The following is a 25184-nucleotide window of genomic DNA, read 5'->3' on the forward strand; positions in this document are numbered from 1 at the left end:
AGAGAGAGAGAGAAGAGAGAAGAGAGAGAGAGAAAGAGAGAAGTGAGAGAGAAAAAAATAGGGGTTGTTCCCCTGTGTCTGGGCTGGGCAACATGTCAGGCCAGGGGTAGGGGCTGGGGTTTGGGAGGGATATGCAAATGACTGCTGCCTGTCAGCCTGCCCCCTCAGAGTCAGTAGTGGAGCACGCTGATCCACACACCTCACACACACACACACACACCCACACAGCATACAGAAGGCTGGGGGAGCTTAGTCAGCACGTCCCCCGCTCACTCACACACTCGTGTTTGTGTATGGAGCTGTGGCATTCCTAGAGACCATCTCTATCTCTCCTCTGTCTGTCTCCCCCTTTTTCACCTGTCCTTTACTTTACATTTGGTTGTGCTCTCTCCCTCCTTATTTCCCTCTTCCCTTCTCCATCTCATTCTCTAGGTTTTCTTCTGTTCTGCCTATTGCTGGCAGCTGTCTGGGAGAGATGTGTTGAAGAAGAGAGATGCAGGACAGGTCAGATTGCTGTTGACACTGCAGATGTTTGGACTAGAGGTTTCCCTCAGGGCTGACTGAAGACAAGACAACAACACTGCAGAGGTTTGGACTAGAGGTTTCCCTCAGGGCTGACTGAAGACAAGACAACAACACTGCAGGCACCTGACACACAGCTCTTTTTTAAAATCTCCTTTCTAGATATTCCTTAATCATTTATATTGGTCCTCCTTTTTGGTGATTTTCCACGGGTGCTATTTTGGCAGCCTCTACAAAGAGAAAATGAGGTCCAGGTTTTCTCAAGCTGCTCTGCAGCCCTTTATTCTAGGAGTATTCCTGTCACTGGTGGACACCAAAGGAACCTTCTATGGAACAGGCCATGGGAACCCGTTCTTTGGAGGAAGTCATGGCAACAGATACAACCTGTACAAGGCTGGAGTCAACCCACAGTACACCCCAGGGAAACCCATGACCCGCCACAAGTAAGTGCATCTCCTGAAACTGCGTCTAGCTTCAACTTTACTAGTCATACATTTATACAGCACCACTCCAAGTGATTTACAAGGCAATAAGGATTTCCATGGCAAATAGAATATGGGCTTATAGCTCTTTTCCACATGAATCTTATATCTTAACCCATGTCACGGATGGGTAATACAAATATGCTTTCGGTTACTGTATCGCTTCAATAACACTGGCTGAATTGACTCTGTTTCTCTCTCTCTCACACACCGTCAGCCTATCTCTGCAGTTAAAACCATCTGTGACTGAAGATAAACGTTATGAAGAAACAATGACATGCTGCATTATGGAGACAAAGAGCTCATTATAAGAGGAGAGCTGAGCTGATGTCAGGGGTATTGATCTTCTGAGCTTTGTGTGTTTGTGCACGTGCACACGGACGTGTGTGTGTGTGTGTGTGTGTGTGTGTGTGTGTGTGTGTGTGTGGGAGCTCAATTAGAAGCAGACATACAGCTGGGTACCCCTAGCCAGATGGGAGTGATGCTAATAGAAGTCTAAACCAGTACCAAGGCTTGTTGCTTTTGGATTCTGTTTTAGTCATGTAGTAATTCACAGCTCAATTCAATCAAACCCTTATTGAGGTATGATATATTTTGTGAAGGGAAAACCTACTACTACTACTACTACTACCTGACAGGCTTCCCTCACGTTGAGTCTTGGGGCTTGTGTCAAAATAAGAAGTGTGTCTATGCTGGCTAAAGTTTGGTCATGAAGACATGACTGTGGTGAATTTGATTGAATTCCAGCCTCAGTGTAATTCAATACCAGGCTACAGTAGATTTACAGTAAGGGGTAAACATGTGGGGACATACTTTGTGCTCCGACGCAAGTAAAGCTTTTGATCTCTTCTAGTCACCACCAAATACTTACCCAAGTGATAAAATAGCTGGCTCTGGGGGGATAATCTCTCGCTCCACTTCCTGTGGTTCTCTCCCTCGTTTTATTATAAAACCTAAAAAAAACATAGGAATTGTTAGGTTGTTTGTCCCTGGGGTCTTTCTGCTGTCTCCTTTCTCTCATTCTCCTGCTTGGCTTCCCCTGAGAGATGGACCACTCTGGACAGCTCCCTGCTGTTTTCCTCTACCAGCCCCAGCAGACAGAGCCTGGTCTGGCCCTACTTAGACTTTACCCTCACCCTCCTCATCACTCCCTCACCCTTCCATCACCCCCTCTTTACTCACCACTCCCTCACCCTTTACCTCACCCTCCTCCCTCCTCCCTACTCACCACTCCCTCACCCTTTACCTCACCCTCCTCCCTCCTCCCTACTCACCACTCCCTCACCCTTCCCTCACCCTCCTCTTTACTCACCACTCCCTCACCCTCACCCCTCCTACACCCTACTCCTTCCTCACCCCTCCTACACCCTCACCCCTCCCTCACCCTACTCCCTTCTCACCCTAATTCTCCAAGCAGACAGACCCTGACCCAGCCCGACGTAGTCTTTATTCCGACTCTTAACCCGCCTCTATCACCCGCCTCACCCATACCCAGAGGTGGAAAGTAATAATTGAGTAGCTTTTCCAATTACTTTTTGCAGTATTTTTCAAAGTATGTAATTTGACTTCTACTTGAGCAGGATATTTCAGTATTCTTTCCACCCCTGGTGAGGGAGTGAAAGGGAGTTTGTGAGTGAGTGAGGGAGTGCGTGAGGGAAAGAGGGAGTGAGTGCAGTGAGGGAAAGAGTGTGAATGGGTGAGTGAGTGAATGTCAGCCGGTCCCATGGAGAAACAGAGGGGTGAACGAGGGATTGAATGGGTGAAAGAATTAGACATGTTTATTTCTGGAGTCTAAAGTATATTGAAGTCTGGCAATTTTATTGTTTATGCACCTCATTTTGCATTGCATTTTTATTTATTAAAACATTTGAATTGCTTTGAATGTTTAATGTTAATTGCATATTTTTGACAAATCCTTAGTTTTCTTTTACATACAGATGTACCTTATTGCAACTCATATAAGAAAACGTAGTTCCTACTGTACATTCGTTTCCTCTCTTCCTTTTTCAATGTAATGCATTGAAAAGATAATGTGTAACAATGTTCAGGTAACCTTAGAAATATTTGCTAATTATCAAGGTCAAATTGTTTATTTTTTTAAAAAGTAACTCAATTACTTTTTCTCTGAGTACTTTTTAAATGAGCTACTTTTTACTGTAATTGAAGTAACGACACTTCTACTAGAGCAGGATAGTTCAGTTGTCAAGGCTCAGGAGAAGACACTAATGCAGACACTTTCAAAGTCACAAAAGTTTATTACAAAAACAGGGGGGCAGGCTCAGGGCAGGCAGAGGTCAGTAATCCAGGGTGGTGTGACAAGGTACAGAACGGCAGGCAGGCTCAGGGTCAGGGCAGGCAGAATGGTCAAAACCGGGAAAACAGAAACTAGAGAAAGATAGGAGCACTGGAAAACCGCTGGTAGCCTTGACGAAACAAAACGAACTGGCAACAGACAAACAGAGAACCCAGGTATAAATACACTGGGGATAATGGGGAAGATGTGCGAGACCTGGAGGGGGGTGGAGACAAGCACAAAGACAGGTGAAACAGATCAGGGTGTGACATCAGTACTCTTTCCCCACCCGCCCTTATCCTTACCCTTATCCTTTCCTCACATTAATTGACCCAGAGAGGTCTCTCCTAATGTTGTCTTTATCCTGCCCTAATCCATATATTCACCACACCATTCCTCACTAGATCTCACTCACTCTCTCTCCCTTTCCTCAGTCTCTCTACCCTCACCCTCAATCAATCACTCGCTCACTACCTCTCCCTCCCCCTCTTCTTCAACCACCTTCCTCCTTGTCATTCCGTCTCACCCTCAACCTCCCCCTTCCTCCCGCTCACCCTCAACCTCCCTCCCTATCACTCCATCTCACCCTCAACCTCCCCCTTCCTCCCTATCCCTCCCTCCCTATCACTCCATCTCACCCTCAACCTCCCCCTTCCTCCCTATCCCTCCCTCTCACCCACAACCTCCCCCTTCCTCCCTATCCCTCCATCTCATCCTTGCCTTACATCTCCATAGAGACAGTAGGTGTTTTACAGTGAAGTCTAAAATGGTTGAAATGCCACTGCAACTGTGCTGTCACGAGACAGGGCCTAGTGCTCCTTTATAGTGGCAGATTATTTGGTTTACAACAGGGACACTGATGCCAATAGGTTTAAATATACACACAGGAACACACACATATGCATTTCCAGATTCATGGTCTATAACCGTGGCATAGGAGCAGAATAGGCACTTGAACCCCTGCAGCCAATGAGTCTCTAAAGAGTTGAGTGTGGCAATCTTTAATTCTTTGCCTTTAGCTGCAGTGGAGACATAGTTGAAGGTAAACAAAAAGAGACAGGTGGACATCTATCTATCCTCCAGTTGTATTAATAGGCTGTCTAACTCACCCAGGTCATACAGGACCCTGGGGATCTGTCACAGGCAAACAGCCACCGTAGATATATGACTTCAGTTGGTGTCTGGGGCAGTGGATATGCACTATATAACCGAAAGTATGTGGGCACCTGCTCGTCAAACATCTCACTACAAAATCATGGGCATTAATATGGAGTTGGTCCCCCCTTTACTGCTATAACAGCCTCCACTCTTCTAGGAAGGCTTTCCACTAGATGTTGGAACAAATTAACAAGGTACACCTGCATTCCAGGTGACTACCTCATGAAGCTGGCTGAGGGAATGCCAAGAGTGTGCAAAGCTGTCATCAAGGCAAAGGGTGGCTACTTTGAAGAATCTCAAATATAGAACATATTTTAATTGTTTTTAGTTTTTATTACCACATGATTCCATGTTATTTCATAGTTTTGATGTCTTCACAATTATTCCACAGTGTGGAAAATTGTAAAAATTAAGATCATGAGTAGGCGTGTCCAAACTTTTGACTGGTACTTTACTTTAATAATATCACACGCGCTGCAATGAGCCTGTGTGTGTGTGTGTGTGTGTGTGTGTGTGTGTGTGTGTGTGTGTGTGTGTGTGAGCGAGATTATCTGGAATTTCTAACACCTAGAAATACCAGTAATAACATAACACACATGTACAAAGCTACATAACAAAATACATTTATTTCCGTAGGCTACTAGTCACTACATGGAATTAACACGTTCTCCATCTAGTCTTCACCCGTTGGTGCGTTGGCCGTTTTTCTTGTTTTGCTTTTAACTGTCTTGTTGCAATGGAGCATGTGATTTGACAGCCGTTCAGTCCCATTCATGCCGACTATTTCCTGGTGGGAGGGAATGTGGCCCTCTCCTCATTGGTAGTAACAAGGTAGACAATGATCACAATGCCTACAACTGGACTGCATGGGGACTTACACAGACCATAGAGGGCTACAGGGGGAGTATTGGGGAAAATGTTTGTTTGCACTCCAACTTAGCTCATTGGGATGTTGTTTGTGGTGTATTCTACTGCTGCCATGTTTCTGTCTTCATTTTAACATAACTCCAGAAATGTAGTGGTTGCAGACACAGCATTCAGAGGGAGGGCTCCACAGGAAACTTATGGAGTGCGGCCCCAAGCTAGATTCACATGGGACTGTATGGTCCTGTGTCATTCATCTCAAACCAACCAGTCAAGCCAATTCAATGCAAGTTTAGCGTTTTGAGGTATTTCCATGTGAAAATATCATGGGATGCTGCTTATGATGGTACTGCTTTTTGCTTGGTCGTGTTCTGTTTTGTTGGTGGCCCTACTCACTGATGGTACTGCTTTTTGCTTGGTCGTGTTCTGTTTTGTTGGTGGCCCTACTCACTGATGGTACTGCTTTTTGCTTGGTCGTGTTCTGTTTTGTTGGTGGCCCTACTCACTGATGGTACTGCTTTTTGCTTGGTCGTGTTCTGTTTTGTTGGTGGCCCTACTCACTGATGGTACTGCTTTTTGCTTGGTCGTGTTCTGTTTTGTTGGTGGCCCTACTCACTGATGGTATTGCTTTTTGCTTGGTCGTGTTCTGTTTTGTTGGTGGCCCTACTCACTGATGGTACTGCTTTTTGCTTGGTCGTGTTCTGTTTTGTTGGTGGCCCTACTCACTGATGGTACTGCTTTTTGCTTGGTCGTGTTCTGTTTTGTTGGTGGCCCTACTCACTGATGGTACTGCTTTTTGCTTGGTCGTGTTCTGTTTTGTTGGTGGCCCTACTCACTGATGGTACTGCTTTTTGCTTGGTCGTGTTCTGTTTTGTTGGTGGCCCTACTTACTGATGGTACTGCTTTTTGCTTGGTCGTGTTCTGTTTTGTTGGTGGCCCTACTCACTGATGGTACTGCTTTTTGCTTGGTTGTGTTCTGTTTTGTTGGTGGCCCTACTCACTGATGGTACTGCTTTTTGCTTGGTCGTGTTCTGTTTTGTTGGTGGCCCTACTCACTGATGGTACTGCTTTTTGCTTGGTTGTGTTCTGTTGGTAGCCCTACTCACTGATGGTACTGCTTTTTGCTTGGTTGTGTTCTGTTTTGTTGGTGGCCCTACTCACTGATGGTACTGCTTTTTGCTTGGATGTGTTCTGTTTTGTTGGTGGCCCTACTCACTGATGGTACTGCTTTTTGCTTGGTTGTGTTCTGTTTTGTTGGTGGCCCTACTCACTGATGGTACTGCTTTTTGCTTGGTTGTGTTCTGTTTTGTTGGTAGCCCTACTCACTGATGGTACTGCTTTTTGCTTGGTTGTGTTCTGTTTTGTTGGTGGCCCTACTCACTGATGGTACTGCTTTTTGCTTGGTTGTGTTCTGTTTTGTTGGTGGCCCTACTCACTGATGGTACTGCTTTTTGCTTGGTTGTGTTCTGTTTTGTTGGTGGCCCTACTCACTGATGGTACTGCTTTTTGCTTGGTCGTGTTCTGTTTTGTTGGTGGCCCTACTTACTGATGGTACTGCTTTTTGCTTGGTTGTGTTCTGTTTTGTTGGTGGCCCTACTCACTGATGGTACTGCTTTTTGCTTGGTCGTGTTCTGTTTTGTTGGTGGCCCTACTTACTGATGGTACTGCTTTTTGCTTGGTTGTGTTCTGTTTTGTTGGTGGCCCTACTCACTGATGGTACTGCTTTTTGCTTGGTTGTGTTCTGTTTTGTTGGTGGCCCTACTCACTGATGGTACTACTTTTTGCTTGGTTGTGTTCTGTTTTGTTGGTGGCCCTACTCACTGATGGTACTGCTTTTTGCTTGGTCGTGTTTTGTTTTGTTGGTGGCCCTACTCACTGATGGTACTGCTTTTTGCTTGGTCGTGTTCTGTTTTGTTGGTGGCCCTACTCACTGATGGTACTGCTTTTTGCTTGGTCGTGTTCTGTTTTGTTGGTGGCCCTACTTACTGATGGTACTGCTTTTTGCTTGGTCGTGTTCTGTTTTGTTGGTGGCCCTACTCACTGATGGTACTGCTTTTTGCTTGGTCGTGTTCTGTTTTGTTGGTGGCCCTACTCACTGATGGTACTGCTTTTTGCTTGGTCGTGTTCTGTTTTGTTGGTTGCCCTACTCACTGATGGTACTGCTTTTTGCTTGGTTGTGTTCTGTTTTGTTGGTGGCCCTACTCACTGATGGTACTGCTTTTTGCTTGGTCGTGTTCTGTTTTGTTGGGGGCCCTACTCACTGATGGTACTGCTTTTTGCTTGGTCGTGTTCTGTTTTGTTGGTGGCCCTACTCACTGATGGTACTGCTTTTTGCTTGGTTGTGTTCTGTTTTGTTGGTGGCCCTACTCACTGATGGTACTGCTTTTTGCTTGGTTGTGTTCTGTTTTGTTGGTGGCCCTACTCACTGATGGTACTGCTTTTTCCTTGGTCGTGTTCTGTTTTGTTGGTGGCCCTACTCACTGATGGTAAACAAATATTACAGTGTTGAAAAACTTCTTCGGGATCGGTGTCCCTTCCACGGGACGGTTGAGCTAACGTAGGCTAATGCAATTATCATGAGGTTGTAAGTAACAATAACATTTCCCAGGACATGGACACGTCTGATATGGGCAGAAAGCTTAAATTCTTGTTAATCTAACTGCCCTGTCCAGTTTACAGTAGCTATTACAGTGAAAGAATACGATGCTATTGTTTGAGGAGAGTGCGCAATTTTGAACATGAAAAGTTATTAATAAACAAATTAGGCACATTTGGGCAGTCTTGATACAACATTTTGAACAGAAATAATATGGTTCATTGGATCAGTCTAAAGCTTTACACATACACTGCTGCCATCTAGTGGCCAGAATCTAAATTGCAGCTGGGCTGGAATAATACATTATGGCCTTTCTCTTGCATTTCAAAGATGGTAGAAAAAAATACATAAGAACAGTGTTTTTTTCTTCTTTGTATTATCTTTTACCAGATCTATTGGGTTGTATTCTCCTACATTCCTTTCACATTTCCATAACCTGTTTTGTGTTTCCTTTCAAATGGTACCAAGAATATGCATATCCTTGCTTTTGGGCCTGAGCTAGAAGCAGTATGTCATTTTAGGCAATCATTTTTAAAAAGGGGCGGGTTCTTAAGAGTCAGCTGATTCTCACAAACATCTTGTCAATAGACTCTGAAAATGGTTATGTGAGCCAGACCCAGATATGGGTACCAGTGGGTAGGGGGCATAGGCTATACTGGGTCTGTCTGTCTGTCCGTCCGTCTGTCTGTCCGTCCATCTGATAAACTTGACAATTACAAGTTGTGTATACAGTATATTGTTAGATTTGCAGAGATGACAGCAGTGATAGATATTCTTGACATTCTCCAAGATCAAATCAAAACAAATCTTACTTGTCACATACCACGAATACAACAGGTGTAGACTTTACAGTGAAATGCTTACTTACACGCCCTCAACCAACATTGCAGTAAAGAAAAATAAGTGTCAAGAAAGTATTTACTAAAATAAACTGAAGTAAAAACGATAGACAAAGTAAAAAGCCTTTTGGACCTAGAATTGGTGCTCTGGTACCACTTGCTGTGTTGTAGCAGAGAGAACAGTTTATGACTAAGGTGGCTGGTATCTTTTGCAATTTTTAGGGCCTTCCTCTGACAGTGCCTGGTATAGACATCCTGGATGGCAGGAAGCTTGGCCCCAGTGATGTACTGGGACGTAGGGTGTTGCGGTTGGAGGCAGAGCAGTTGCCATTCCAGGCGGTGATGCAAACAGTCAGGATGCTCTCGATGGTGCAACTGTAGAACTTTTGGAGGATCTGAGGACCCATGCCAAATCTTTTCAGTCTCCTGAGGGGAAATAGGCATTGTTGTGCCCTCTTCACGACTGTCTTGGTGTGTTTGGACCATGATAGTTTGTTGGTGATGTGGACACCAAGGAACTTGAATATCTCAATCTGCTCCAGTACAGCCCTGTCGATGAGAATGGGGCTGTAGAGGCTTTGACATGGATGCATTCAGCTATAGTCAACTCTGCTGTTGTGTGCTGTATGGGTCCATAACGGAGAACCAGAGGTTAGAAATAACTTTTTAATACTCTTTAATATATCTCAATAAGCAGCTGAGCTTGTCACTATGAGTTTTATACTGCTTTCTCTTTGCTCACTCATAATGTGAAGTAGATGTCCGACAGACAGGCATGCATTATACTGTAGCAAACACGACATACTTTCCCACGATGGCAGTCATTTTACTCTCGGACTGCAATCCCTTAGTTTTAGTAGCTATAGCCTAAAGTAGATTAAATGCATCAGGAAATACCTTGGGCTAAAGAGAGGTATTTAAATGGGCTAGCATAAGAACTGCCAGTATTTGAGTCTTACTGTGCTTCCAAAAGTAAACAAGCTATAGGAAATGCACTGTATACTTCTGAGCTGAGTTCTGGAAAAACAGTACCTGCATCGTTTAATTGTTCTAAGACAGGGATGGGCAACTGTGGTCCGCAGGACCCCTTTTCAAGGCTCTTTGATATATTTATTGGGGGGGCTCAACTTACTTTAATTTTTCTAAATTTGGTTGTGCATCATCTATTTATCTCTCGTTATGTAAGTCACTGATTAGCCCACGCCAGCTAACATTTTTCAGATTGCTAAGTTAGTTTAGTGGCCAGCAATGTAAACTCGTATCATGACTGAATAACCTGCTGCGGGACCCCTATTGATTGTTTCACTCAGATATCATATAAAAAACTGCACCTGCATCATTTCATTGTTCTAAGACAGGGACGGCCAGGAATTTAGTTATAAAATTGCAAAATGTTTATAATTGCACAAAATGTCCTCTAAAATGAGGGGGGGGGGGGCAACTGCGGCCCCTCGTGATGAGTTTCAGAAGAGAGAGAAAGAGAGACCGAGAGATAGAGAGACCGAAGGAAAGAGAGAGAGAGATCAGGAAAGAGATTTTGGGGATCATATGCAAGACTGATCATACATTGAAACTTTTTGGAAAGTTTCTTCCCTGGTCCACAAATAAATCTGTTTGAGGGACAGATAGGCAGGACCCTTGCTGTTGAGAACAACATGTTCAAATCACACTTCACATTGTCACTACAACTATGGAAGACAGCAAGAGAAGGTGTAGAATTTTCAATGTTGGACATAAAAGACAGTAAAAACAGGAGGAAATTAGCAGTGATTTCAATTTAAGAAATCTGTCCAAGTATTTCCACGCATCATAGAGTGACACGTCATCGTATACAAATGTTAGCAAGGTTTGAACGTATGTTATAGGCAAACATATCTGTTTGGCTTCTTACAAATGATTAGTAATTATGTTTCAGGTCCTCCAACCACCCACTCCAGAAAAGTTGATGATCCCTGGAGCATAGTGTTTGGGGAGGAGAGAGATTGTGAGAAAGTTAGGAAATTAAATATAAATTGAGAAAGAGAGAATGAGGAGGAGGAGGAGGAGGAGGAGCAGAGAAAGAAGGAGAACTAAGAAAAGGGGGAGATGGATTGAGAGGTGAGTTGTTTTGGGAGAGGTTGAGGGACTACTTGCAATAATATTTGCCAAAGCGCTCCATAGGAGAGTTTGAAAGGGAATTATCCTTTCCCCTTCGGAGACTCAGAGGGGATTTAGGAACTATAAGGATATACTGGAAATATTTACAGTGGGACCAGACCTACACCAGAAAAATGACTTACTCACAGGCTGAATCACACAATTGGCTAGCGTCAAACCCAATTTTGATAAACTCCCATATCTACTGGGTGAAATACCAGTGTGCCATCACAGTAGCACAATATGTGACCTGTTGCCACGAGAAAAGGGCAACCGGTGAAGAACAAACACCATTGTAAATACAACCCATATTTATGTTTATTTATTTTCCATTTTGTACTTTAACTATTTGCACATCGTTACAACACTGTACTTAATATGACATTTGAACTTTTGTGAGTGTAATGTTTACTGTTAAATTTGTATTGTTTTTTTCACTTTTGTTTATTATCTACTTCACTTGCTTTAGCAATGTTAACATATGCCAATAAAGCCCTTAAATTAAATTGAGAGAGAGAGAGAGAGAGAGAGAGAGAGAGAGAGAGAGAGAAGTATTGGGAGAAAGGGTGAGGAAGGGGCTGTGCTCTGTCTTTTGGGAGAGGTTGGGGGGAGTGGTGTGAGGTGAGGCATAGAGAGAAAGAGGGTGAGGCAGGGTGGGGTAAGGTTGAAGAGGAAGGTTTGTTTTGAGGAGAGAGCTTGGAAGGTGAGATATCTGTTTTGGGTAGTGTGGAATGGTTGAAAAGAATGACGAGAGAACTGTCTTTCAGGCAATAGCATGTAGGGTTATCGACAGATCTCTGTTGTGTACACATCTCTGAGGATGAAGATGGAAAGACTGAGAACAGTGTGAAGTTTAATCCTCTCATCTCAGATCCTGGATCAGTCCATCCCTGTTCCCCAGAGTCAGGATTAACGCAGTTTTACCACAATTTAATCCTCTCATCTCAGATCCTGGATCAGTCCATCCCTGTTCCCCAGAGTCAGGATTAACGCAGTTTTACCACAATTTAATCCTCTCATCTCAGATCCTGGATCAGTCCATCCCTGTTCCCCAGAGTCAGGATTAACGCAGTTTTACCACAGTTTAATCCTCTCATCTCAGATCCTGGATCAGTCCATCCCTGTTCCCCAGAGTCAGGATTAACGCAGTCTTACCACAATAGACCAAGTCCAAATTCTCAGTACCAGGACAGCAGCTGAGCCAATCACTCACTCACTCTCACACACACACACACACACAGCTGTGAAGCCCTTGTAATCTTTACGGCTCTTGCTTTGCGGTCTCAGTGGTTGTGAGGCGAGGAGGTCAGATCTCTAGTAAGTGTGTGTGTGTGTGTGTGTGTGTGTGTGTGTGTGTGTGTGTGGTGCTGTTCTCAGGTTTATCTCTTCATCTCCATTAACGTTCTCTGTTTCTCATTGACCCTATTTGCTGCTTTCCAAAGCAGATGGATTGGCCTTGAGGTGCTCTGGCCCGAATCACTGTCTGTAGAGAGACACACTGAGTTCACAGTATCTTAGCTCTCTCTCTCACACTCTCTTTCTCTCTCTCACTTTCATGCTCCCCCACTCTCACTTTTTACCCTCCCTCCATCTCTCTGTCTCACTCTCTCTCTGTATGTCTTTGAGACACCTGCTAGGAATGAATAACACACAGAGACCCAAATTACATTGACAGACCCATGAAATGGGGGGCTGGAGAGAAGGGAGGAGGAGAAGAGGGGGTAAAAAAAAGGGGGGGGTGACAAGTTGGAGAGAAAGGAGAGAGTAAGTTTGAGGAGAAAGTAGAGGAAAAGGGAATGGGAGAAGGATGAGGGAGAGGGAGGCTAATCAGAGTGGAGGAAGTAAGGAGAAGGAGGAGGGGAGAGAGGGATGAAAGCAAGCAGGGAAAGAAGGAGAGGAGGGGAGCAGAGGCTTTCTGGTGGCTGTGCCCATTTGGATTCCTGGTCTTTAGGCCTCAGTGATAAGAATCTGAAGGTTGCTCACTCAGCCCAGATGTGCACCTGACAAAGAAATCTGGGAGTGTAGTCTGTTTTCCCTCCTCCATCTGACACCACACACACAAACACAGTCCCCTTTCCATCAGCTGTCAATCACCTTAACTTCTTAACCCTAAAACAGGCCTTCTCCTTGCACTCTCATGAATTAACCAATAACAAGAAGTAAAGCTGTTTCATACTGTCAATATATCCAGCCTTTATAGGGAGGAAACTACCAGCATAAAATCCTCTTCAGCATTTTACTGTATGATTCTAAAACCAGTTGTGATGTTGTGCATTTTACTGTATGATTCTAAAACCAGTTGTGATGTTGTGCATTTTACTGTATGATTCTAAAACCAGTTGTGATGTTGTGCATTTTACTGTATGATTCTAAAACCAGTTGTATGTTGTGCATTTTACTGTATGATTCTAAAACCAGTTGTGATGTTGTGCATTTTACTGTATGATTCTAAAACCAGTTGTATGTTGTGCATTTTACTGTATGATTCTAAAACCAGTTGTGATGTTGTGCATTTTACTGTATGAATCTAAAACCAGTTGTGATGTTGTTCATTTTACTGTATGATTCTAAAACCAGTTGTGATGTTGTGCATTTTACTGTATGATTCTAAAACCAGTTGTATGTTGTGCATTTTACTGTATGATTCTAAAACCAGTTGTGATGTTGTGCATTTTACTGTATGATTCTAAAACCAGTTGTGATGTTGTGCATTTTACTGTATGATTCTAAAACCAGTTGTATGTTGTGCATTTTACTGTATGATTCTAAAACCAGTTGTGATGTTGTGCATTTTACTGTATGATTCTAAAACCAGTTGTATGTTGTGCATTTTACTGTATGATTCTAAAACCAGTTGTGATGTTATGCATTTTACTGTATGATTCTAAAACCAGTTGTGATGTTGTGCATTTTACTGTATGATTCTAAAACCAGTTGTGATGTTGTGCATTTTACTGTATGATTCTAAAACCAGTTGTATGTTGTGCATTTTACTGTATGATTCTAAAACCAGTTGTATGTTGTGCATTTTACTGTATGATTCTAAAACCAGTTGTGATGTTGTGCATTTTACTGTATGATTCTAAAACCAGTTGTATGTTGTGCATTTTACTGTATGATTCTAAAACCAGTTGTGATGTTATGCATTTTACTGTATGATTCTAAAACCAGTTGTATGTTGTGCATTTTACTGTATGATTCTAAAACCAGTTGTGATGTTGTGCATTTTACTGTATGATTCTAAAACCAGTTGTATGTTGTGCATTTTACTGTATGATTCTAAAACCAGTTGTGATGTTGTGCATTTTACTGTATGATTCTAAAACCAGTTGTATGTTGTGCATTTTACTGTATGATTCTAAAACCAGTTGTATGTTGTGCATTTTACTGTATGATTCTAAAACCAGTTGTGATGTTGTGCATTTTACTGTATGATTCTAAAACCAGTTGTGATGTTGTGCATTTTACTGTAAAGGAGGTCTTCTACATGAGTGTGGGTGTGAGGGGATGTGTGTGTTCATGTTTGCCTTTGTCTGTGTACGTGTGCACAGTGATTCGCATGTGTACTTTCTTGCTTTTTGTTATTTTGAGAAAATGGACACAGACTTTTCCAAGGGCACAATATATCTCTCCCACTAGAAAGTGGCGTTAGTGCAGTCCATTGACTCGAAGAACATCCCATAATACTTCACCAGGTCAGGTCACACGACAGCACAGCTAACCACTTCCTTGACGACGCACACCCCGGCAACAGGTTTCCTGCTCTGTATGAAAGGAGCCCAGTCATTCCTGCTCCAGTCCCCTATCAATAGAGTCAACACATGGAGAGAGCGAGAGTTCACACACACACACACACACACACACACACACACACACACACACACACACACACACGAGAGAGAGAGAAAGCTAAGGGATGCCTAAACCAATAAGGCAGTGGTTTCTCATAATTTCCGACAGCCTGTCCTCTCTCTTTGCCCCATGAACCTGTTAACTTGGCATACACACACTTCTCTGCCTCAAACGTATTCCCTCATTTTCCTCCAAAACACTTCTGTGTGCCCTGGAACTGCTGTGGAGCAGTGCTACGTTTCACACTTAATAATAAGTATCCCTTGGAACCCCAACAACATCTAACGTCCTATAGAAGCCGGAGCACTGCTTCCTGTGTGGACCGGCCTAGGAACATTTAGCAGTTACTATAGTTGCACTGGCGTCAAAGTGACAGAATGAGCCTGCAGAGCATCTTGGAGACAGTCGATGGCTGAGTCTCAACAACACATATGTCTTCATGTAGGATTTTGGCCTCAAGTATAGTAAATGCGGGAATCAGTGTCATTGGAAATGTCTAACATGGGCCAGAATTCAACTTGATTTTCATCTCTGCACTTTCAGAAAGTGTGGTACGGAATGAGTGAATTCCAACCTTGGCCATTGTGAAGAGCTGCTGTGTGTGCTGGAGTGGCAACCGTCACTAATGCTGTTATGGACAGAGTTCTACAGGAGAAACAGCATTAGCTTGAGGACTTGATGATATCCTGTTGTTGTTTTTGTCGTTATTGATATTCTCTCTCTTTTTCTATTAGAAACCACTGTGCGTATGTGGTCCAGAAGAACATCACGTGTACGACGCAGGACGGTATGGACACTTACGTGACAGCAGAGTACACAACCAAGTGCATCTGGGGGCAGAAGTGTCCTGTCGTCATGTAAGTACACTTCACTTGCTCACGCGCACACATTTACGCTGACTCAGCGCACACATTTACACTGACTCAGCGCACACATTTACACTGACTCAGCGCACACACACACAGGCACACATACTCAGCGCACACATTTACACTGACTCAGCGCACACACACACAGGCACACATACTCACATGCAATCATCACATACGCTGCTGCTACTCGGTTATTCATACTGTATCCTGATGCCTAGTTACCTTACCCCACCACTCCAGTATCCCTGTATATTAAATATGGTAAATATGGTATTGGCACTGACCCTGTATATAGCTTACTTACTTTTAATAGCTCACTTCTTTTTTTATGGAACTATTGCATTGTTGGGAAAGGACAATTAAAACATAAAACTGGAAACTATATAATTACTGTAGAGAATTCAGACCCAGCAGCCTCTGACACTCATACGAACTGTAAGAGGGGGCTGAAAAGGATACTGACAATGAGACTCAACCATTGTTGTACACTTTCCATGTATTTTTGACGAGCATGGCAATGCAGTCAGTGTGCTTTGCATTTGGACCAATGATATATATAAATCATGGATGACTGACAGGGGGCGCTGTTTGGAAACAATCGTGCAGCCATGATGGTACTCCTATTGCAAACAAGATTTTGGAAGCTTTAGAATGACATGTTATAATATCTACATTCGTTTTTGACGAGTATATTCTATTACATACACCTTATTGCATACTTTAAAATTATATTATGAGAACTAATCATTTAAAAAAAAAAAATTGGTTAAAAATCTTTTCCTTAGTGTTTTTTGTGCTGCCCTCTGGTGGTGTGAGTGTGTACTACTAGTTAACGCCATACTGTCCCCCCAGCTGCACACCCAACTGTGTTGTTTTGTCAGTGGCTCTGTGACTCTGAACCGGCCACAGGGGTTTGAAAGTGTTGTTTGACCATTTATTTTCATCCCAGTGGATTATAAACAAACATATATTATGGTAATTCATGTAATGAGGGTGTGAGCTGGGATGTCATATTCTCTCTGGTGTGACTGAAGCCTCTCAAAGGTCCTCTGTAGTGACCTCAAAGAGATAAATAGTCAAAGGATTTCTACTTCAAATAAAATGGAGGGAATCAGAAAGACAATTTTGTTTTTCAATGACAACCTACCCTGGCCAAATCCTCCCCTAACCCGGACGACACTGGACCAATTCTGCGCTGCCCTATGAGACTCCCAATCACGGCCGGTTGTGATACAGTCCGGAATTTGAACCAGGGTCTGTAGTGACAGCTCTAGCACTGAGATACAGTGCCTTGGACCACTGTGCCACTTGGGAGATGGAGGGAACGTGAGAGAAAGAAAGAGAGTAGAGATTACTGTTCTTCATTAGAAGAGTAGTGTAGACCCTTTAGTGAGATAACAGGCGTAGTGAGGGTAATAAACCTGTTAACAATCCCTCACCTGAGCCTGTATAATCTCCACACTACACCATCTCTTTATCCCCTAATCTACTGTTTATACCCTCCACCATCTCATTATACACACCCTAATCCTTTGATCTATCCTGTCCTGTCCTCTCCTCCCATCTCACTTCCTAATCTCTTATCATCTGCTCTCTCCTCCTCTCCATCCTCCACTCTTTCTCTCTCCATCCTCCACTTCTGCTCTCTCCTCCTCTCCATCTTCCACTCCTGCTCTCCATCCTCCACTCCAGGTACCGGACCTTCTACAAGCCTAAATACAAGGTGGGTTATAAAACCATCACTGAGCTGGAGTGGAGGTGCTGTCCTGGCTACTCTGGAGAGAACTGTTACGATGGACCCACCTCCCTGCCCGATATGATGCCCCCCTTCAGGGGTGGTGCCCCCCACCGCCCAGGAACGAAGGGATACCCTCACGGGCAGCCCCGACCCCCCTTGGACCACAAACCTGTCCCTGGGGGGGCTAATTTGGAGCCTGGGAGGCCCTTCCCAAATCAGCCTGATAGTAGACCCATTCCCACTGGACAACTTCCCACCGGGAACGGCAAACCCAACTATGGTCAGACCAGACAGGGGTGGAATATTAACCTATTTATATTTTCAAACTCTGATTTACTCTTCCCTTTCCTTTCCTTGCCCTATGTAATCATCATTTTCTTTCTCTCTAGGTTATAAGGTTGGTGTTAGTGGAGAGCGTCTGGACCGTATGGAGGTGGACCTGCGTCATCTAACCCAGGGTCTGGACATTCTGAACGGGGTGGTGGCTGGCCTGGAGGACCGTCTGCGCCTCTCTCTCCGGGAGGATACCACCAAGATGCTGGGCTCCCTGCTCTCCAGTGCCCCCCGTCTCTCTGACTCTTCCGTTGGCTTCGGGGTTATCCCAGACGGGACTCCAGACGGCCTGAAGGGGGGAGAGGGTTTCCCGGGGTTTGGGGATCTGGCTGGGAAGGTGACGGAGGTGAAGGATGAGCTCAGAGCCAAGGGACACATGCTGGAGGAGATACAGGTGGGTGCTAAGGTTTTGTGATTAGAATAGTTTATGCTAGATTATGGAAATGTAGAAAAACAAGTCATGTCCAAATCAGTAATCAAACTTGTGGCACAATGCCAATCAGAACAATCCTGAATCTCACACTGAGATTCTGTACATCTTTGACTCCGCACTGACCTATTTCCACACAATGTCAAGAGTTTGAGGAAAGTGCTACCTAAAACTAAACCATTGTCATTCTCATTCATTAGGGTATGGTTCTGGGCCATGACTGGCAGCTGAAGAGGATGTTGGAAGCTGCGACCGGCAGGCCCATCCCTGGATCGGGCTCTCCCACCATCATGGAGCTGCTGGATGCTAAGCTTGCTGGCGTCCGCGCTGAGATCCTGGACGGCTTCGAGAGGCGTCTGTCTGGCCTGGAGAACCACTGTGAGGAGAGGATAGGAGAGGTCCAGAGACAGTGTCATAATGAACACATGAACGGACAGGAACAGATTCAGCAGTCACTGGACGGCAGAGAGACTGGCCTGAGAGAGGAGCTGGGTACTCTGCAGGCCCAAATACAGGGACTGACCCTCACTGAGAGCTGCTGCGGACAGGTACCAATTCACTTTGGGGCTCTATTCAATCCATATAGCTGAAATTTAAAGGCAATCGTCCCGCTTTAGCAGAGAATGCATTCACAGTAAATGCTGCATATGACAGCTCAATCGAAAATGTACTTTACATTTCTATCACACAATCTGTAACACACAATCTGTAAATTTTTATTTTTTTATTTTTTTATTTCACCTTTATTTAACCAGGTAGGCAAGTTGAGAACAAGTTCTAATTTACAACTGCAACCTGGCCAAGATAAAGCAAAGCAGTTCGACACATACAACGACACAGAGTTACACATGGAGTAAAACAAGCATACAGTCAATAATACAGTATAAACAAGTCTATATACGATGTGAGCAAATGAGGTGAGAGAAGGGAGGTAAAGGCAAAAAGGCCATGGTGGCAAAGTAAATACAATATAGCAAGTAAAACACTGGAATGGTAGATTTGCAATGGGAGAATGTGCAAAGTAGAAATACAAATAATGGGGTGCAAAGGAGCAAAATAAATAAATAAATTAAATACAGTAGGGAAAGAGGTAGTTGTTTGGGCTAAATTATAGGTGGGCTATGTACAGGTGCAGTAATCTGTGAGCTGCTCTGACAGTTGGTGCGTAAAGCTAGTGAGGGAGATGAAGAATTGGTTTTGGGGGTGACTAGAGAGATATACCTGCTGGAGCGTGTGCTACAGGTGGGAGATGCAATGGTGACCAGCGAGCTGAGATAAGGGGGGACTTTACCTAGCAGGGTCTTGTAGATGACATGGAGCCAGTGGGTTTGGCGACGAGTATGAAGCGAGGGCCAGCCAACGAGAGCGTACAGGTCGCAATGGTGGGTAGTGTATGGGGCTTTGGTGACAAAACGGATTGCACTGTGATAGACTGCATCCAATTTGTTGAGTAGGGTATTGGAGGCTATTTTGTAAATGACATCGCCAAAGTCGAGGATTGGTAGGATGGTCAGTTTTACAAGGGTATGTTTGGCAGCATGAGTGAAGGATGCTTTGTTGCGAAATAGGAAGCCAATTCTAGATTTAACTTTGGATTGGAGATGTTTGATATGGGTCTGGAAGGAGAGTTTACAGTCTAACCAGACACCTAAGTATTTGTAGTTGTCCACGTATTCTAAGTCAGAGCCGTCCAGAGTAGTAATGTTGGACAGGCGGGTAGGTACAGGTAGCGATCGGTTGAAGAGCATGCATTTAGTTTTACTTGTATTTAAGAGCAATTGGAGGCCACGGAAGGAGAGTTGTATGGCATTGAAGCTTGCCTGGAGGGTTGTTAACACAGTGTCCAAAGAAGGGCCAGAAGTATACAGAATGGTGTCGTCTGCGTAGAGGTGGATCAGAGACTCACCAGCAGCAAGAGCGACCTCATTGATGTATACAGAGAAGAGAGTCGGTCCAAGAATTGAACCCTGTGGCACCCCCATAGAGACTGCCAGAGGTCCGGACAGCAGACCCTCCGATTTGACACACTGAACTCTATCAGAGAAGTAGTTGGTGAACCAGGCGAGGCAATCATTTGAGAAACCAAGGCTGTCGAGTCTGCCGATGAGGATGTGGTGATTGACAGAGTCGAAAGCCTTGGCCAGATCAATGAATACGGCTGCACAGTAATGTTTCTTATCGATGGTGGTTAAGATATCATTTAGGACCTTGAGCGTGGCTGAGGTGCACCCATGACCAGCTCTGAAAACAGATTGCATAGCAGAGAAGGTATGGTGAGATTCAAAATGGTCGGTAATCTGTTTGTTGACTTGGCTTTCGAAGACCTTAGAAAGGCATGGTAGGATAGATATGGGTCTGTAGCAGTTTGGGTCAAGAGTGTCACCCCCTTTGAAGAGGGGGGTGACCGCAGCTGCTTTCCAATCTTTGGGAATCTCAGACGACACGAAAGAGATGTTGAACAGGCTAGTAATAGGGGTGGCAACAATTTTGGCAGATCCTTTTAGAAAGAAAGGGTCCAGATTGTCTAGCCCGGCTGATTTGAAGGGGTCCAGATTTTGCAGCTCATTCAGAACATCAGCTGAGCAGATTTGGGAGAAGGAGAATGGGGAAGGCTTGGGCGGGTTGTTGTGGGGGGTGCAGTGCTGTTGACCGGGGTAGGAGTAGCCAGGTGGAAAGCATGGCCAGCCGTAGAAAAATGCTTATTGAAATTCTCAATTATGGTGGATTTATCAGTGGTGACAGTGTTTCCTATCTTCAGTGCAGTGGGCAGCTGTGAGGAGGTGTTCTTATTCTCCATGGACTTTACAGTGTCTCTACAGTGTTTTTTTGAGTTAGTGTTGCAGGAAGCAAATTTCTGCTTGAAAAAGCTAGCCTTGGCTTTTCTAACTGCCTGTGTATAATGGTTTCTAGCTTCCCTGAACAGCTGCATATGACGGGGGCTGTTCGATGCTAATGCAGAACGCCATAGGATGTTTTTGTGTTGGTTAAGGGCAGTCAGGTCTGGGGAGAACCAAGGGCTATATCTGTTCCTGGTTCTAAATTTCTTGAATGGGGCATGTTTATTTAAGATGGTTAGGAAGGCATTTTTAAAAAATATCCAGGCATCCTCTACTGACGGGATGAGATCAATATCCTTCCAGGATACCCCGGCCAGGTCGATTAGAAAGGCCTGCTCGCTGAAGTGTTTCAGGGAGCGTTTTACAGTGATGAGTGGAGGTCGTTTGACCGCTGACCCATTACGGATGCAGGCAATGAGGCAGTGATCGCTGAGATCTTGGTTGAAAACAGCAGAGGTGTATTTAGAGGGCAAGTTGGTTAGGATGATATCTAATGGCTTAAACATGTACATGACTGGCTTATTGCTACACTATATGCCTGACATGTCACTGTCATTGCAGGTGAACAGCCTGTCCCAGCGGGTGTTGATGCTAGAGGAGTCAGTGACGGGGTTAACAGAGTCTCAGCGCCAGCTCCAGGCTGCTCTCACTGACCAGACTATCCACATCGAGACCCTGTTAGAGGCCCGTCTGGAGAACATGGATGCCCGGCTCAATGCCACAGAGTCTGGGGAAGTAGGGGTTGCCAGGGTGCCTTGGGACCTGGACGGCTTCAAGACCCTGGAGGACAAGCTGAAGACCCTGGAGAACAGGGTGTTTGTGGCCGTGGAAGAGCTGAGAAACGCCACCGCCCCAGCTCTGCTGGAGGGTCAGGTGGTGCCCGCCCTGGAGACAGAGATCGAGTCAGTCAGGAGGAGGGTGGAGGGAGACCTGGACGGCATCCAGAAACAGCTCACAGACCTGGAGCTTCTCTGCACCTCCTCCTGCTCCCTCGCAACTACCCCTGAAGGAGGCACGGGGACAGGCCTAGCGGAGGAGGAGTGTGAGGAGGTGGAGAAGAAGGTGTCAGGTCGTCTGGACTCCCACGCCAACCAGCTAGACCATCTCAACACCACGCTGCAGACCCTTCTGAACCGTATCGCCCAGGAGGATGAGGAAGGCTCTGTCCAGGGAGAGATCACCCTCCTCAAGATCAATGTCAACTCTGTCAACCGCACCCTGAAGGGTCTGAGGGACTCTGTTAGCTTGTTCACTAAGGGAGTGGGCCAAGCTAATGCCACATGGACACACAGGGAGAACCAGCTAGCCACCGAGGTCCAGGGCATCACCCAGCTGGTGGGGCGCCAGGCCTCCCTCCTAGGGGCCGGGGAGCGCCGACTAGCCCAGCTGAAGGGGGAACTGGTGGGCCTGAGGAGGAGGCTGGCCGGAGAGCTTCAGGGCTGCTGGAGCACGGCCCTTGGGGTTCAGAGGGAGGTGAAGGAGGTGGATAGTCGTGTGTCCCAGGTGGAGGGACAGTGTGGCAGCCTGGGGGAGCTGGCGGACCACCTGGAGAGGATCAGAGCAGAGCTGGAGAGACATTCTGACTCGTACCTGTCACAGGTGAATGGAACGCTGGCCAGTCACTCTACACAGCTAGCCGAGCTGAAGGGAGAGATCAAAGACTGTGTCGGGAAGGGCTCAGCCAATCATAGGGGAGACCAGTAGCAGCCGAGCTACGGAGAGAGACTTGTGTGTGTCAGTAGTGTGAAGAGGATTCACATTTTCATCTGCTTTCCTTCATCTCCTCTGATGGGAAAGGTGAGAAGAAATTCAGAGCAGGATTCCATCATATTGCTTTGACCTACCCTAACTGTTCAGATCAGGGAAGGAGAGGAGATGAGGAGAAGAGGCTATTTGAAACTATAGACATGCACCCTTGATTGTATAGTTGGGCAATATTTTCCCTAAAGGGATATTTTTGTTGTTGTTTTTCTGATATTTTTGTTGTTTTGACATTTTATTTGGATTTTTAACTGACTTTTTAACTTATATGAAGAAAATATGGTTGCATTGTTATACTTTACGTATTAGAGATATGTGTAAAACCAATAACAAAAACAAAGTGAATGATGTAAGACTAATGAGCAGCTATGGGTTTCCACTGGCAAACACACTCCACTCTCTGTGTGGACTCTTCCTTTAAAAAGACTGGAGCCTATGTCAACATGAAAGGTGCTATAATATTTGTAAACATTTAGTTTTTTTTTATTGTAAAAAAAGAAATGTATTTCTCCTTAAAGTTTTGTGTTTTCTTCTTTGGTCATTCTGATGTCTAAGACGGAATAGTATTATGCTGAAGAGTTTTGATACTAAGGTGAACTAGTAGCCTGGTCCCAGATCTGTTTGTGCATCTCCATCTCCATTGCTCATTGTCAAGCCAAACAATGAGTGACGGGCAGTTGACATGATGGCACAAACCGACTGGCACTCATACTAGGTCACTGGGCCTACTCATACAAAAAAACCTCACATTACCCATGCAAGCTAAGGTAACTGAACTAAATGACTATCACCCTGTAGAACTCACCTTTGTCATCATGAAGCGCTTTGAGAGTCAAGGACCATACAACCTTCATCTTAAATGACACCCTAGACCCCCTACAATTTGCATACCACCCCAACAGATCCATGTATGATTAAATCGCTTAAGCACTGCACACCGCCCTGTCCCACCTGGACAAGAGGAATACCTGTGTGAGAACGCTGCTCATTGACTACAGCTCAGTTTTCAACACCATAGTGCCCTCCAAGCTCGTCACTAAGCTCATGGCCCTGGGTCTGAAGTCATCCCTGTACAACTGAGTCCTAGACTTCTTGACAGGCCAACATCAGGTGGTGAGGACAGGCAACAACACTTCTGCCATACTGAGCCTCAACACAGTGCTTGCTCATCCCCCTCCTGTACTCCCATGACGGTCTGGCCGATCACGACTCTAACTAAATCATCAAGTTTGCTGACGACACGACAGTGGTAGGCCTGATGACCAGAACAACAAGACAGCCACCAGGGAGGAGGTTAGAGCCCTGGCAAAGTATTTCCAGGAAAATAATCTCTCCATCAACGTCAACAAAGCAGAGGAGCTGATCGTGGACTACATGAAACAGAAGAGGTAGCACGTCCCCATCCACATCCACGGGCCACAGTCTAGAGGTTAAAAAGCTTCAAGTTCCTTGGCTTGCACATCATTGAGGACCTGAAATGGTGCCACCACACCGACACTGTGGTGAAGAAGGCGGAACAGCGCCTCTTCAACTTCAGGCGGCTGAAGAAATTTGTCATGTCACCCGAGCCACGGTCTGTTAACTCTGATACTGTCTAACGGAGAAGGTACAGGTACATCATAGCCCGGACTGAGAGACTGAGAAACAGCTTCTATCACCAGGCCATCACACTGTTGAACAGCCACCACTAGCCGGCTACCTGCCTGATACTCAGCTCTGCATCTTGAAACTAATGTCCCATGTGAGACATTGAACACTGGTAACTTCATATACTGTTTATATACTGTTGCTTACTCACTGTGTATGTATATACTGTATTCTCCATATAGCCCATCCTAATATACCTACTATTGTACATACCATTTTCTTTTCCAAATGACATGCTGTCTATACAAACATCACATATTTATATACTGTAACTGCTCACGCTAATATACAGTATCTTTGGATTATTAATTGGACTAGTTGTGACAGTTCTTGATTTATTGATTATTTGTGTATTTGTAATGTGTTTGAAAGACATTCTACTGCCCTGTTGGAGCTACTAACATAAGACATTCTACTGCCCTGTTGGAGCTACTAACATAAGACATTCTACTGCACTGTTGGAGCTAGTAACATAAGCATTTCACTGCACCTGCTGTAACACTTGCAAATCTACGTATACAACCAATAAACTCTGATTTGATTTGATTTCTCATGTTCTGATGCAGATCTAAGAATAACCAGCAGGAGGCATCAAATCCTCTGATAATGACATAAGTTGTGGTTTATTCTTCAGTATTTCAGTAGTATTTCCAATACACAAGAACAGTATGTTAAACCCTTCCTCCTTATCAGGGACTGCACATTGCATACCATTCACTAAACAGAACAAAATGTTTTCCATGCCAGGTGGACTAGACTGTCAGACTACAGGGTAAACAGGAGGACAGGATGTGACTCAGCACTGTCACCAGGATGGGGAGGCT

The 25184-nt window shown here is 44.8% G+C and overlaps 1 protein-coding gene across 1 annotated transcript; it reads left to right on the plus strand.

Annotated features, from left to right (window-relative positions):
• The first annotated feature begins 133 nt into the window (after positions 1-133).
• Positions 134-24906, plus strand: emilin3b (elastin microfibril interfacer 3b). The gene is made up of 6 exons (XM_036947531.2): positions 134-965; positions 15477-15599; positions 17307-17632; positions 17742-18079; positions 18316-18663; positions 21514-24906. The coding sequence occupies exons 1-6, from the start codon at positions 766-768 to the stop codon at positions 22654-22656; spliced, it is 2478 nt and encodes an 825-aa protein (XP_036803426.1). The 5' UTR covers positions 134-765; the 3' UTR covers positions 22657-24906.
• Positions 24907-25184: the final 278 nt, after the last annotated feature.

This window comes from Oncorhynchus mykiss, chromosome 16 (genome assembly GCF_057628025.1).
Source record: "Oncorhynchus mykiss isolate SJ-2025 chromosome 16, ASM5762802v1, whole genome shotgun sequence".
Taxonomy (NCBI): Eukaryota; Metazoa; Chordata; class Actinopteri; order Salmoniformes; family Salmonidae; genus Oncorhynchus; species Oncorhynchus mykiss.

What these genes read in the sequence shown, in the direction of transcription:
- emilin3b (XM_036947531.2), top strand. Translation starts at nt 766, where the DNA reads ATGAGGTCCAGGTTTTCTCAAGCTGCTCTGCAGCCCTTTATTCTAGGA. An exon ending in GAACGGCAAACCCAACTATG is followed by an intron (nt 17,633 to 17,741) that starts GTCAGACCAGAC and finishes CTTTCTCTCTAG; the next exon opens with GTTATAAGGTTGGTGTTAGT. An exon ending in CTGAGAGCTGCTGCGGACAG is followed by an intron (nt 18,664 to 21,513) that starts GTACCAATTCAC and finishes CTGTCATTGCAG; the next exon opens with GTGAACAGCCTGTCCCAGCG.